The following is a 15,192-nucleotide window of genomic DNA, read 5'->3' on the forward strand; positions in this document are numbered from 1 at the left end:
TGGCTCTTCTGGTCCGGGCAGTTTGCCTGGTTGCCTGACTGGGAGGGCGGGGAAATGAGGAGGGAGGGAGGAGGATGTGGTGAGCAGGAACAGGGCTGTCTCCCCGCTCGCAGCAGGGGAAGACACTACCCACCCCGTGCACCTCTGAGCCTGGCTCCTTGGCAAAGCCGAGCCCGGGAGGGAGGGGAGCCTCTAGGGGCATTTCCGAGCAATGGCTGGAGCCCAGGTGCCAGGGGCCACCGTCTCGTCCTCCTACACCTTCCAAAGAGAGATCCTGCTGGATCGGTCTGGCTGGCTGGACGGTGGCTCGGAGCAGGACAGGAAAGGCTACCTGTACCAACAGCTGTGCTGTGTAGGTGGGTGCCCAGGGAGGGGGAGGGGGGAAGCCGAGGGGTGGGGCAGCCTCCTCTCCGAGCCTCGGGAACCCTTTCTGCCTTCTCGGGACCCCCAGCCTCTGCGTCTCTGCAGTTCACTTGAGAACCTATGTCTCTTGGGACGCTCCATAAACTGCTTGGGTCCCCAGGTTTCCCAGAGGGACCTTCAGGAACAGCAATCGGGACTGGAAGAGTTAAAGGGGTGGGTAGTGGGAGGGGCTGCGGCTCTGAGGACACACCTCATCCCTGCGTGTTCTCCCGGAACACACACACACACACACACACACACACACACACACACACACACACACACCGTGGAAAATGGAAACTTTACCAAAGCGGCCCCCACCTCCCGCTTTCTGCTGTTGCCCTCCCACCCCCACCCTGTAGGGCTCCCATCCTAACCGTCCCCCCTCCCCTTCCCCAGCGCCAGAACTGAAGGCCCCTCTTTCTTCTGTTTGTTTGTTTCCATGGCTGTAGTTTTTGTGTACAGTACACACTAGCTGTGAGGCCAGGGGGGCTGGGGTGGGGGATGGCGAGGGAACCTGGGGACTTTCTGTTGTTTCTGACTCCAGGCTCTCAGGGCCATGATCAGTCATCTCTTGGTGGATGAAGTGGCGCTGAGCATTTTCACTTGGGGGCTGGTACCCAGATAATTGAGGTCAGGCCCCTTTGAAGTTCTCTGGGTAAGCCTTGTGAAATACACAGGCTAACCCTTATGTGTGCCTGAGGCACACGAAGTTTAAGACACCTCAGTGGGAGTGGACAGGGCTGAAGCCAGGTGGAGTTCCATAGCCAGGGTACTGGGAACTGCTGACCCTCTAGAAAAGTTCTAGGGCTCTCCTCACATTCCTTCCTTCCCCTGAGGTGTTGCTCCCTCATTGGGGTGCATCTTGGGGGGGCCCTTGGGCAGGAGCAGAGAAAGAAAGCAGATTCCAAGAAGCACAGATAGATAAATCAGGAGTGTTGCTTGCCTCATCTAGTACAATGAAGCATCTCATTTGAGGTGGCCATAGTTTGGACATTCCTTAGGTCCCAGAGACTTGGTTGTTTTTAAGGGTCCAGGATAGTGCTTTGGATAAAGAAATGACTTTTGAGTTGCTTTTGCCTTTTGTTTACTGAAGCCTTTGATGTGCGTGCGAAGCATCCCCAGACAGTGATTGTAGGAAACAGTCCCTGAACCCCAGTTATCTATCTTTGTGACTTTGAGCACTTCTCCCTTTTCTAGTCCCTGGTTCCCAGAAGGCTGGGGTGGGGTGAGGCTGGGAGGAGAGGAAAAAATTGGGTTAAGATTAGAGGGGGACTGGATGGTTGCTCCCAACTCCAGCTGACAGGGTCAGACTTGGACAAAAACATGGAGGTGGTTTGCTCATCAGTTTTGTTTCTCTTCGCATTCTGCATGGGATAAGGTGGCCCCTAACATTTTTGCTGGTATTAGAACAAGCTGGGACAACAAGTGATTTCCTGGATGACAAATTGGGGATCCAAGGAAGATCCTAGCCTCTGAGCAGTAGGCTAAAGCTACCAAAATGAAATGCTATAGTAATCAATGTTAAGATTGCCACTTGAATTTTAAAAGTCACCTTATGAGTGTGGAATAGGGCAGACAGGACTAGAAAGCAGCCTGTGAATGAAAGACTTGGAGGTTTTGCAAGCTCAACGTGAGTCAAAAATGTGACAAGATAACCCCCCAAAAAAACCCAAATTTTTTTCTTTGGAATGGGGTGGGGAGCTTTTTTTTGCTGTGGAAACCCCCTCCAATAATGCAAAACTGCAACTCATCTATCATTGAGTAAATTATAGATTTGTTTAGGGTGTTGTCCAGGAGTATTGAGAGTTATAAGTGACTGGGCCATGCTTATGCAGTTACTATGTGGCTAAGGCAGGATTTGAACCCAGGTCTCCTGATTCCTAATTATGCCATGATGCCTTTCCTGATCACAGCAAAGGAAGCAGTGTCTCATTCTGAGAGCTATTAATTAATAATTGTACTGTTCTCTATCCTGTTCAGACTCATTTGGGGAATTTTATCTGGGGATGGGGGTTCAAATTTTAGGAAGAACACTGACAAACTGGACAGTGTCCAGAGGAGGATGACCAGGATAGAGAGGGCCAGCTAGGTTAGAGCACAAGGCCTATTGTTAGAAACACCTGAATTAAAATCTAGTCTCAGATACTTTCTAGCTATATAATGCTGGGCAAATCACTTAACCTCTATTTGTCTCATTTCTGTCATTTGCTAAAATGAGGTCATGATAGCACACCTACCCCCCACCAAGATTGTTGTGAGATTCAAATAAGATAATATTTGTAAAATGCTTAATAGTGCCTGAAGTCCAGTAAGCACTATATAAATGTTAGCTATTATTCTTATTATTACTTGAAACCATAATACAGAAAGATCAGTTGAAGGAACTTAGACTGTTTAGCTCAAGAAGAGATGCTTTGGTGAGGATGGAACCTAAATTAGACTCTAAGTCAGATAGTTGAAGTTTGCTAAATGGAAGAGTAGGATTTACTTGTTTTACTTGGCCTTTTTGTTGTTCACTTATTTTCAGTCATGTCCCCTGACATTTTTCATGACCCTATTTGGGGTTTTCTTTGCAAAGGTACTGAAGTGGTTTGCCATTCCTTCTCCATCTCATTTTACAGATGAGGAAATTGAGGAAAATAGGATTAAATGACTTGCCCAGGGTGACACAGCGAGTAAGAAGTATATGAGACCAGATTTGAACTCAGAAAGATGAGTCTTCCTGACACCAGGCTGGGTACTCTATCCACTGTGCCACCCTGCTTGACCCTAGTAGAGAGAATTAGGATCAAAGGGCAGGAGTTAAAGGAAGGCAGATTTTGATTCTGCATCTGGAGGAATATTCTGCAAATTAGAGCTATGCAAAAGTCAATTACACTCTTTTGGGGGTGGAAGCTATTGATCAGTGCTGAATGCCTCTTGAGGAAGAAGTCCTTGACATCCCTGCCCCAGGGGCTGGTTGGACTGGAATACCCCTGAGGGTTCCTTTCAACTCTGGGAGTTAGTGAATCCCTCATTCAGAATAGTCTTCCAACTCCACACTTTGGAACCTGTTCAACCATCTAAGCTTTGTGTGTCTCATTTGTGTTTTGTTAGGTTTTCCTTTAATTATTTAGCAAAGTCATTTTCTTTAACCTGAACATGGCATAGTTATTTCAAGAGAAGGGAAGGTATTTTGTTTTGTTTTGTTTTGTTTTGATGGCCGGAGAGCCAGGAGAATCTAGGCACCCCAGGGACCAGGGAAGGACTGGTTGGTGGTAGCTCCCACATCTAGGATAGGAGCCTGATATCCTGAGGGGTGGGGGAATTTGTGAGAGGGCGGATTTGCTAGACAATAGACTTTTAGTTTTATTGAGGCTCTTTTCTTTCCCAGTCACTTTCTTGTAGCTCCCTCCCATTCTGACCCCCAACCCTCCTTAGTAACCAAAAAGTACAGTCAAACAAACCAAATCAACACTTTGTTGGTATCTAAAAATATATGTCTCATTCTACACCAAGATAGTCTTACAGCCATGAAGTCTTGTCTGTTGTCAGCTTTCTCTCCTTGGGCGTTTCTCCCTTTCTTTTCAGTAGTTTATTTTATTATATATATATATATATATATGTATATATATATATATAATTATTATTTATTTGTTTGTTTGTTTGTTTATTTATTCCTAGTTTTTAAAAAATTCTTAACTTAAGTACCAAAAAGGAGAGAACATTTCCATGTACAAAAATAGAACAGAAAAAGATTGTGAAACTGTGACTTTTACATACAAGTTGCTTCTAGAGGTCTTTCTTTATCTAGCATGAAAGTATTACCTTTCTCTAGATCTTCTCTAGAGGCAGATCCTATGATAAGGCTGAGAATGTAGAATGAAGGAAATGGGGACTCACTCAAGTTCTGGCACCTAGGATGTCTTCTTGGTAAAAAATGCCCATTTAGCATTGGGAATAGTTTCTTTTCTTGTCTTTTTTTTTTTTTTAAACCCTAACCTTCTTTCTTAGAATAGATACAGCTAAGAGGTGTCTAAGGCCAGATTTGAACCCAGGATCTCCCATCTCCAGTCTTGGTTCTCTTTCCACTAAGCCACTAGCTGCCCAGGAAATAGTTTCCTCAGTTGAATCAATACTTTTCACACAAAGTATTTCATCTTTCACAGGATCATAGATTTAGAGCTAGAAGGGATCTTAAAAACTATTGAGTCCAAAACCTTTATTTTACAAATGAGGAAACTAAAGCTAGAGAAAGACATCAAACAACTTTCCCAGCGTCCTGCAGCTAGTAAGTGCCAGAGACAAAATTTGAACTCTGGTCTTTCTGACTTAAGGCTCTACCACCTTGGTGAAGGGATGGGTAGGAGAGATAGGCCATGCTGGCTTTAGAAGCTGTAAAAGGAGGCTCTTTGGTTATATGATCAGTAAGGACCTCACAACTCTAAATTCTATGAGTATTCATAAGATAAGATCAATCTGGGCACAACCCAAAGAGGAGGCAGCATCCTAAGAGCTCTTTGAACATTGGGGTGAGTTACCTCGAGAGGCATTCTCCCCATCCCCAACACACATACACACATCACTGTGGAGGTCTTCAGATAGGATCTGGGGGAACAACTTTCCACTGCCTGGGTTACTGTGGAATGAATTCCTGCTCATCCTAGGGTTGGGCCAGAGGGCCTCAGTTTTTCTTTCCAACTTTGGAATTCAGTGATCTCAAAGGCTTTCTTCCTCACGTAGCACACAGCTTAAAAGTACTGGACTGCATGTTGGAACTTTTTTTCCTTTAAGTCATTGGAAACGCATTGGGAATGGGGTGGAATTTAGTAATTTTACTAGGGAATCAAAGGGGAAAAGATGTTAAAACAAAATAATGTTCCAAGTTCCTCTGGGAGCCTCTTTCCTGATCAAAGAACTGGCTAAAAGTCCACCCACTTTAATTCATCTCTAGTGGATCCTTATGGAGAATAGTAAGTGGACTCAACTTCCTCCTGGGATGTAAAGGCAAGGATGAATTTATATTCTGGCTTGCGCCCTGCCCCATTTTTGGTTAGGAGGAGGAATAGGGAAAAAAAGAAATGAGAACCCCTTACTTGTTTTGTTTTGTTTTGAATGAAGATTCCCAAGTACCCAACACTATAACAGAGATTGTGGTTGGTGGGGTATGAGAGAAGTGATACTAAGGTGAAAGGCACCATCTTTTCCTGGTGGGAACTTACCATCTCCAGCAAGTTAGAAGAGCTATCAGTAATTTGAGTACTAGGCACCTAGGAGGGGTTCTGAGGAGGGTGAGGATCAATCTCTGCTGTAGTGAGCTTGGTCTGAGAAGCTGGTGGAGGTGGGAAAATTTGAGCTGAGCCTTGAAGGATGGGATAGTGGTTCAGGGATTGGGGCAAGGGGGATGGGGCTGAAAGGTCTCATAGTCGTAGCATGGAGCCACTGAGGCAGACAAAGGGTAGAGTCCAGTGAGCTCTTGTGTTTTGACCAGGAGTAAGAGAAGCTTTGTGGTTTTGTGGGGTTTGGGGTCAGAAAGATTTGGATTTAGATCTGGCTTCCATTAGTAGCCACGTTGTAACCCTGGGCAAATGATGAAAGCTCTATGTATCTTCGATAGCTCATGGATAGATTGCATTTTGGTTGGTAGAAGGAATTCCCTACTCTGAGGAAATCACAGCTCCTTAATCCCCTAAATAAGAGGATTTACTGAGAGGTAGTGCAGCAGAGTAGCTACAGGGTGGCCTTAGAATCAGGTGTATCTGAGTTCAAGTCTTACCCTGGACCACCTGCTAGCTATGTGATTTTAGGTAACCATTTAACCTTTTAGTACTTCCAAGAAATTTTTTAAAAAACCCTTACCTAATACTACGTATCTATTCCAAGGCAGAAGAGCAGTAAGGGCTAGACAACTGGGATTAAGTGACTTGCCCAGCAATTGCACAGCTAGGAAGTGTCTGAAGCCAGATTTGAACCAAGACTTCCCTTCTCCAGGCCTGGGCTCTCTATCCATGGAGCCACGTAGGTGTCCTAAGATTAGACATCTGCATTGGTGTGAAGGTATTTCCACTCTCTGTCGTTCCTTGTGTGAATTTGTGAGTTTCATGATTTTAAACAAGTACATTACTGTACCACACTGGCTAAGGAAGGGACCCCCAAGAGTCCCTGATCAGTGAGAATGAGGAAGGCATGTGAACCATGTCAAAGGATGCTTCTTAGATAACTTTGCAGAGCATTTTGGGAAGAGGACGGAAAGTTAGTGAATGTAAAGGAAGGAGAGGTGATGCTGTAGAGGGAATCTGACACCTTTTGGTCTCCATCTAATGACTATCTAAGGAGGGATGGGGGTGGTTTTAATGGAAGTTGATCCCTTGTCCCTAAGCAGGGCATGAAGATGATGGAGGGTCTGGGAAACTGCTTTCTGCTTTATGAAGTCTCCAGGGTTCATCTCCATTGGTGGGTGGGTTTGTCTAATAGATGTCTCAGTCTGAGAACCTGACAGGATGTTCCAGGGGCTCTCCATCCTGGCTTTGTCTCCTCTCCTCCTTCCCCCTTCCCATCTCCCTCTCCAGGTTACTCCCAGAATTTCATGAGATATAAGGAACCTTGGAGGTCATATGGACCCATCTCATGCCTCTATCTCCTCTAGCTGTGATATATCTCCTAGTCCCATTGACAGCTTCTGCTTTTAGGAGAGGAGCTGTCTGTGAGAAGGGATCCGACTTCCCTCTGTTCCCTTCTTCCTGTCTCTCTCCCATGCCTCCTTAGGGCTTTGGATGCCTCTCATGGCACCTGCTATCACCTGTGGGGTTCTGGTGCCCCCCTCTGGTTGAGGCCCAGAATAGCTGGGATCAAGCCTATCCAGAGTTCAGGATCCACTCAGACCGCTTGGTACAGCTGCCCTGGGCTGTGGAGTCAGAGGACTTGGGTTCAGATTCTACCTCTGCTGTTTTCTACTCATTGTGACTTGGGGCAAGTCTCTTCTCTTAGGGACTCGCTTCTGTCTGTAAAATGAGGGCTGGAGGGAGGGTCATTTGGAATACGTGACCTCTGAGACGCCTTCAAGCACCAGATGTATGAGAAGCCTGCCTGCCAGTCCTGATAGTCAGGACATGATGAAGGGGTGAGCGCTGGAATTAGCTCATCCAGGACTAAGGGGTCCCTCGCTGGCCCCCTCCTTGTTTGGGGGATAGAGAAGAGTCCTGGGCTTGAGCCTGAGGCTTTTTAGCAAGAATGAGATGGAAATGGATTTATTTCTGGGTCTGGTGACACACGGGTGCATCATGCAGCCCAACAGCTGGATCTCATCACTCCAGATGTGCCAGGGAATGGAAAATACTTGTGGTTCTGAGGCGGTTGCATTCTTTTCTGTGGCTGGCTCCATGCAGGGCTTGGCTTGAGGGCTGGGGTTGGGGTTGAGGGGAGGGGGTAGAGCAGAGGCTCTGTTTAATAGATTCCTGGATGCCAAAGCTGGCCAGCTTGGGGTTTCAGGCCTTGAAGCTGCAGCCAAGACTCCCCCAATAGCTGTTCTTTCCCTGGGAAATGCATCACTCCCTCTCCCCCTGCCTGTTTTGCTCTCCCCCTGTGCTAGCCAACGCCGGGTTGCCAGCACTCCCTTGAGGCCCCTGCTGTCTGGAGTCCTGGTCAGCACAAACTGTCCCTGCCCAGGTTGGGGGCTGGGGAAACCTCATCAGGGCTTCCACCTCTATCCCTTTGTCCCTTTGCCATTATTATGGCCTGTTATCTGGAAAGGGCCCCACCCAAAAAGCAAACACAGCCCCTCCAGTTCCTAGACTGGCTCACAGGTGCGGCTTCCTTCCCCACTGACTCACTGGTACTTCCCCATAGACCCTCCTCCTCTCTGCATCTCCCCTCTCCCACCACTGGGCTCTGACTCACTGGCACTCTGCCCTGGCTGGCTCATCTCTACCCCTTCTCCGGGGCCCCTCTGAATCTGACTCTGCTTCTGCCTAGGGAAGCCCTCCATGAGTCATCCCTGCCTTCCCCCAAGCCACACTTTCTCCCCCTGGCTCTTCTGGGCAGCAGTGGCCTGGAGGCTAAATGGGGAGAGAAGGGAGCAGGAGGAGGTGTTCTGTTAGAGAGACCTGAACCTTGGCTCTGTGGGTCCAGAAGTCAGCTGGGGAGTAAGACAGGGAAGTGCCCTATGGCCATCTCCTCCCTAGCACCCAGATGCAACCTGGGGCATATCTGGTGGGGTGGAGAATGGGGGAATGGGTGTCTCCCTGGGTTCTCTATGACTCACTACATAGCTATGGAGCATTGACTCCTGCAGCCCCTCCGAGTAGGATGGGGCAAGGTCCTTGAACCCAGGCAATACTAGGGCAAAGGACCAGATATACATTCTTAGAGCTGAGTTAAACAGACCTCCCCTGAAGTGGGGAGAGGGGCTTGGCCTTGGGCTTTTCTGGGGGTTCTTAATATCAGGACACTTAATGTTCTTCCCTGTAGCTCCAGGGACCATGGAAGACAACATGCCACATCCCTTCCTTAGTTAGCCTTGGGGAGGGGGTTCTGACCAAAGACTCTGGGTAGATGGGGCTTAGGCACTAGCCATCTGAGAAAGAGGCATTTTCTTCCTTTTAAGTTCTATTCCACAAACCTGTGTGCTTGGGAATTAACAAAGGCTTAGGGGATTTGCACATTTAGGTGGTATAACTGTCAATATATCTTGGGCAGGTCACCATTTCCGAGCCTCAGTTTGCTCATCTGTAAAATGAGATAGTTGGACTAAGTAATGATCTCTGAAGCTCTAACCAGCTCTGTCTCAGAACCTGTTAAGCTTCTCTGTACATGATACAACTTTCTCAGAAGAATGTAAGCTCCTTGAGGTCAGGGACTGCTTCATATTTTTTTTTGTCAGAGACCGTCATTTTTTTTTTGTCAGACACTCATTATTTTTTTGGTCAGAGACTATCATATATTTTTTTTTGTCAAGGACTGTTTCCTATTATTATTTTTTTTGGTCATGGACTGTCATTTTTTTTCCCCTCAGGGACTATTTCATATTTTTTTTGTCAGGAGTCAGATTTTTTTTTTTGGTTCAGGACTGTTTCATATTTATTTTTGGTCCTCATGTTCCCATCGCCAAGCATAGTAACTTGTGTGTAGTAGGTACATTGAGGTTGAGTCGAAAGAGGATGGAGTTGCCTAGTTGTAGACTGAAACCATAGAGAGGAAAGGACAGAACTGAGAGCAGGGAAGCTTACTGCCTGGATTTCTAACAGTTGGAGATGGGCAGAGATTATGGCTGGAAAAGTAGACAGCAAAAATTGGAGGAAAGGAGTCAGAGAAGAGACCTTAGTGTCTCTAGATAATAGTAATAGTAATAATAAAAATAATAGTATTTTTAAAGGTTTTCAAAGCACTTTACAAATATCATGTTAATGTTATAAGAACCCTGGGAGGTGTAGGTGCTTTTATTACCCCCATTTTGCAGATGAAGAAACTGAGGCAAAGGTTAAGAGATTTGCTCAGGATTACACTACTACTAAGTGTCTGAGGCTAGATTTGAACTTGAGTCTTTCAGAATCTGGATCCAATATTCCAAAGAAGGCACTCTTCTAGACTAGAGGGGGACACCCACTTTTAGTGGAACTAAAAGAATGAGAGAGGTTTATCTGCAAGAACACATGGGAGCTGAGAATTGACTTTGCCTTCGGTAATGATATTAGTAACTGGTGGGGCAGCTGAGATTGACTCAGGAGATTGAGAGCCAGACCTAGAGATGGGAGGTTCTGGGTTCAACCCTGACCTCAGATACTTCCTAGCTGTATGACTCTGGGCAAGTCACTTAACCCTTCATTGCCTAATCTTTACAGCTCTTCTACCTTGGAACCAATACACAGCAGTGATTCTAAGGCAGAAGGTTAAAAAAAAAAAGATACTAGGAACTGAAATGGAAGCTGGGTGGAATGTAGGGGTTTGTATTGATTTAATGTCACTATTAAACGAGGTTTCATCCAGGCAGCTTTCATGAGGTCCTGCTTTGTAAAAACCTAGTTCTGGGAGAGAAGGGAAGAGAAGTTAATTTTTCTGCCCTTGGACAGCTCCTGGCCTAGTTGTCTGTGAGAATCTGGGCCTGGCTGGAGTTCTCTGTTAAAGAACTCTAAGAGATAAGGCTGTGGCAGAGGGACGGGACCAGCGGGAGGCAAGACCTTGAGATTCAGCTTGGAGAATTTGGATGTGATTCTGTAGACAGTGCCTCTAGGGCTGCCCCTGACCATGAGGAATGGAGGAGTGTTTTAGCATTCAGGCAAAGGGGGACTTTTTGAAGAAGATGACATGACATGACATGTCCCACAGGGCCCAGTTGGTCAGAAAGAAAGCAGAGAGATGCTGTTGGAATAACTAATTCAGTGGTGAAGTGATAATAATAAATCTGCTCTTTTATCTAGCCATTTAATTAATTTTCCCCTCAAAATAACTCTATGAAGTAGTTGCCCTTATAGTCACCTCCATTATAGCCATTATAATCATTTCTGGGGGCAGCTGGGTGGCTCAGTGGAGAGCCGGGCCGAGAGATGGGAGGTCCTGGGTTCAAATCTGGTCTCAGACACTTCCTAGCTGTTTGACCCTGGGCAAGTCACTTGATCCCCATTGCCTGGCCCTTACCACTCTTCTGCCTTTGAACCAATATATGGTATTGATTCTAAGACAGAAAGTAAGGGTTAAAAAAAAATAACAATCACTTCCATTTTACAGAGGAGGCCATCAAGGCCTGGTGATGTAGGTGATGGGCCTGGTCCATAGCAGCCTGGTGTCAAAGGTGGAAATTGTGCCCAGGTTTTCCTGCCGCCCTCCTCTGGCACTCTGGCCACTGACCCCTGCCACAGCCTTCTCACATCTACGTCCTCATAGAACTTTGCTCTAAAATAACTGTTGGGGACAAATTCAGACCTGGAGTGGGCTGGGCGGCCTCTCTTGTGACTCATTGTGGTACCTCGTCCCTAAGCATTTACTCCAATAAGCATTTACTCACCCTGTACTTAGACTTTATCAAAGTTTAGTATCGATAATGAGAGGTGGTAGAAATGTGGAGAGACTTTGGAGCTTGAATGATATGAGGGGGGCCCCAGGGAGACACAGAAATGGGGCACTCCAAAGCCCAAGGCTATCGAGTAAAATGGGGGGGGGCTGCCCCTTCCTGGGGAGCCATTGGTGAAGCCATTGAAAGGGAGAGGATCGTCCTGGGCTTGGGGCTTCTTGGGTCCGGTTCAATAAGTAGAAAGGGGCTGCTAGGAGGAAAGAGTATGAAGCCTCCCCTTGTCCCCACTTCCCCCCAGATTTGCCCTGGTCTGGCTTGCAGGCCAGGGGGCCTCCCCCCCTCCCTGGACGCCACAGGCTGGGTGTTAGACAGGAGAGGAATCAGTTAATGCTCGCCCTCCCGTGCTGTGGCTTGGCTTGGCTTGCCCTGCCAGGGCTGTGGTAGTGGTTAGGAAACTATATGGTGGTTTCCTGTTTCTGGCCAGCCAGCAGCGCCTTCCTTACTCTGTACAGACCCAGAGAGAAGAGTTCCCGCCTCCAGGGGGCCTGCCCCGCCCCACCCTGCCCAGCCCCTCCAGCCTGGGACACACCTAGTCCAGGGAGCAGCCCCATACCTCTGGGTGGGAGGGCTGCAGGGGGCTGGGCCAGGCGAGGGAGTAGGAGGAGAAGCAAGCAGCGGGGCAGCCACAGCAGCAGCAGCAGCAACAGCAGCAGCTCTGGGAGTGGAGCTGGAGAGTCTGGGGAGTGGCCATACTCACTTCTGTGCTTAGGGCAGGCAGAGGAAGTGGCTGCTGTTGCTTTGTAGCCCAGCCCAGTGCCTCCTTCCTCCCTTCGGCTGTGGGATCTTGGTGGGTCGGTCGGGTGGGAGACCTGCAGACCAAGCCAGGCCGGGAGTGCCATCTAGAGCTCGGCTTCCCTGGGCAAAGGGACCATGTCGCGGCAGAGACTGAAGAGCCAGGAGCCCCAGAACCCTGTCCAGAAGAGAACCAATTCTGAGGACAACCTCTACCTGGCTGTCCTCAGGGCTTCAGAGGGCAAGAAAGGTAGTGGCACCAGCTCCCCCTTCCCTGGGGGAGAGAATGTTGGCCAGTGGCTGGCCAGGGGGCTGCAGGGAGAGGGAGGAGAGAGAGCTGGGGCTGCCCCAGGTGAGATCTACTTCCAGGGAACCTGGTGGCTGGTCTGGAAAACTAGGAATGGTTATACAGCTCTGTCGAGGAACTTCCTAGAACGTCTGAGAGCTCTGAAACTCAGGAGTGTCTGGAGAGCAGGGCCACTCACTGGGGAGTGCCTAGCAAGTGAGGGACACTGAGGCATTAGAGATAGGAACCTTCTAGATCTATGGAGCACGGGGGCCTCCTGGGACTGAGCAGGCAAGACATTAAGGCTGCCATGTTGTGGTCAGTGGCTGGCTGAAGGCCTGGGCTGCCCATTCGGAATGGGCTCAAAGGAAGAGCAGGACAGAGAACCCCCAGGGTCCTGGTATAGGGAGATGGGGCCAGCAGAATTGTGAGAAGGTTGACATGAATAAATAGGTAGATGGAGTGGGCAGTTCTGGCTCAGCAGGTAAAGGTGGACACTGTTGGTTTCACTAGGGGAAGGCACTAGGCCCTCCCTCCTGGGCTGCCTGCCCTTCTCCCATCCCTCCCAGGAAGGGCCAAGCTTGGGGCCTGGCTCAACCCTTCTCACTAAGCGGATTTGGGGCTCTGTGGAGCCTTTCTTAACTGACCCCTGCCCTTACCCAGGCAGGGGTGGGTATGCCTGTTGGGGGCAGGGGGGTGGGAGACAGGATAGGAATAGGAAGAAGGTAGGAAAGCCAATGGGTGGGTTCCTTATTGGGGAATGTGGGTGGGGAAAAGGGGAGGTCCTCACTCTCTGGAATGGAGCTCCTCCCCCCTGCCCTGTTGCAAGCCTGGCTTAGCCCCTCTCTCCTGCTGGAACCTGGACCTTCACCTCCTCCCCTTTCTTCCTCCTCTTACTGTCCAGAGTAGAGGAGCTGACAGTCTGGTGTGTAGTGTCTTATTGTCCTGCCTTTTGTGTGGTGGGGGTAGGGGGGAGAAGAAATGGGGAAAAACAATGATTCCCCATGCTGCTTTGCATAGGATAGGGGTGGTGGGAAGCTGAAGCCAAAGGGTGGGTGGCTAGCCAGCCCAAGTGCTCCAGCCAGGCAAGAAGGCTCCTTCCTCAGCCCAGACCATACTCAGGGCAGAGACAGGCCTAAGGCTGGGCACCAGCATGGCATGAAGGGGAAGCCTAGCTGGGAGGGGCCATCCTAAGCCTAGATTGCTGTGGGGGTGGGGGACGGGCCAGAACATGCTCCATGGGCTCTGGGGTGCGGCTGCCAGCCCAGGGAGCCTTCCCATCCTGGGGAGGAGAGACAATGGAGGAATTGAGCGGGAGGCGTCAGGCTCTCCTTGGCTCCCCTGCCTTCTTTTCCTAGCACCATTTCCTGGGAGATCACCTACCTGGTCTGGGAAGCTTGGGAGAGCTCTAAGATTTTATCTTCATTTCTTCTCCTTCTTTCATGGCTTATAGCCCCCTTTGAACTGGGTCTGAGGCTAGAGCCAAACCTTCCCCTTCTCCTGACCCACTGGATCTGGCCTTCTTTAAAGACCTTAGGGATTCTCTAAAGGGAGAGAGATGGAGGAAGCAGGGGAGAGTCCTTCACAATGCGACAGCTCTGGGCACTTTGGTGCTCAGGGGTTACTGCTGTGGTTTATGGGATTAAGGGCTTTGGATAGAGCCTCTAGGAGCTAGAATGTCTGCTTTCTTGAGGCACTGTCATTGGCTCTTGTCCCAACAAATGGGTCTACCACTAGTTAATAACTGTACAACTCTGAACAAATCACTTTACCTTGCTCTGAACCTCAGTTTCCTCATCTATAAAATGGGAATAGTGAAGCTTTATCTTTCTCTTAGGGTTGCTATAAGGATCAAATGTATATGAAAGTGTCTTTTAGCCATAAAGGGTGAGAAAGATGGGAACTGCTACTTTAGTTAGCCCCCCTTTTTGGCCTCCAGTGGGCTGTGGAGTAGTAGATGGAAAGAGCCTCTCTCTGCTAAGATAGCCCATTGGGGTTCCCCCTCACATCCCTTCCTTGGATTACCCATTTCCTGTGACTCCCTCAGTCAGAGTGTGAGTGACTCATACTGTCTCAGGGCTAGCTTTCTGCTGAGCCTGATATCCCCAATTTTATCCTCCCCAGTCTCAGACTAACTTTGACTTTTTTTTTTTTTTCTGACCAGATGAGCGTGACCGGGTGCAGAAGAAAACCTTTACCAAGTGGGTCAACAAGCACCTCATCAAGGTATGGAAGGGAGTGGGTAGCCTAGGGTTCTGGGTACCCCCTCAATTGAACTGGGGATGAAGAGGAGGAAAGAAACAGAAGCTCCAAGAGTTCATCAGAGGGGTGGGGTAAGCTTAGGGAAGTCTGTGGCCTCAGCCTGGCTCACTCCTGGGCTATTGAGTGTGCCGGGCATCTTCTAAGACCCTGTGGCCATTCCCAGCATCTTGCAAATCAATTCATTTCCCTTTACTTTTCTGAAATTTTACTCTCTTCTGTCTTCCTTCCTCATTGTTCCTGCTCTTTCCCTCTCTTTCTCTCTGTTCCTGTCTACTGTCTTCTTCCTTCTCTTCCTCCTGGTTGGCTCCTTGTAGCACTGGAGAGCAGAGGTAGGTAGTTGACTTGCTGCCTTGGGTGTGGGGGCGTGTTGGTATCCCATGTATTACCTTCCCTCTGTTCCTCTGAGGCTCCTACCCTGCTTGGCAGGACCACTCAACCTGCCCAGATGATGAGTGCAGCCCAGACT

At 48.6% G+C, this 15,192-nt stretch overlaps 1 protein-coding gene across 1 annotated transcript in view; it reads left to right on the forward strand.

Moving 5' to 3' along the window:
• PLEC (plectin) overlaps positions 1-15,192 on the forward strand; it is an 86,396-nt gene that overhangs the window by 24,335 nt on the left and 46,869 nt on the right. The window contains exon 2 of the mRNA XM_044669642.1: positions 14,629-14,690. Coding sequence (XP_044525577.1) covers positions 14,629-14,690 — 62 coding nt within the window. The remainder of the gene's footprint in view (positions 1-14,628; positions 14,691-15,192) is intronic.

The sequence above is a fragment of the Gracilinanus agilis genome, chromosome 1 (assembly GCF_016433145.1).
Source record: "Gracilinanus agilis isolate LMUSP501 chromosome 1, AgileGrace, whole genome shotgun sequence".
Classification (NCBI taxonomy): domain Eukaryota; kingdom Metazoa; phylum Chordata; class Mammalia; order Didelphimorphia; family Didelphidae; genus Gracilinanus; species Gracilinanus agilis.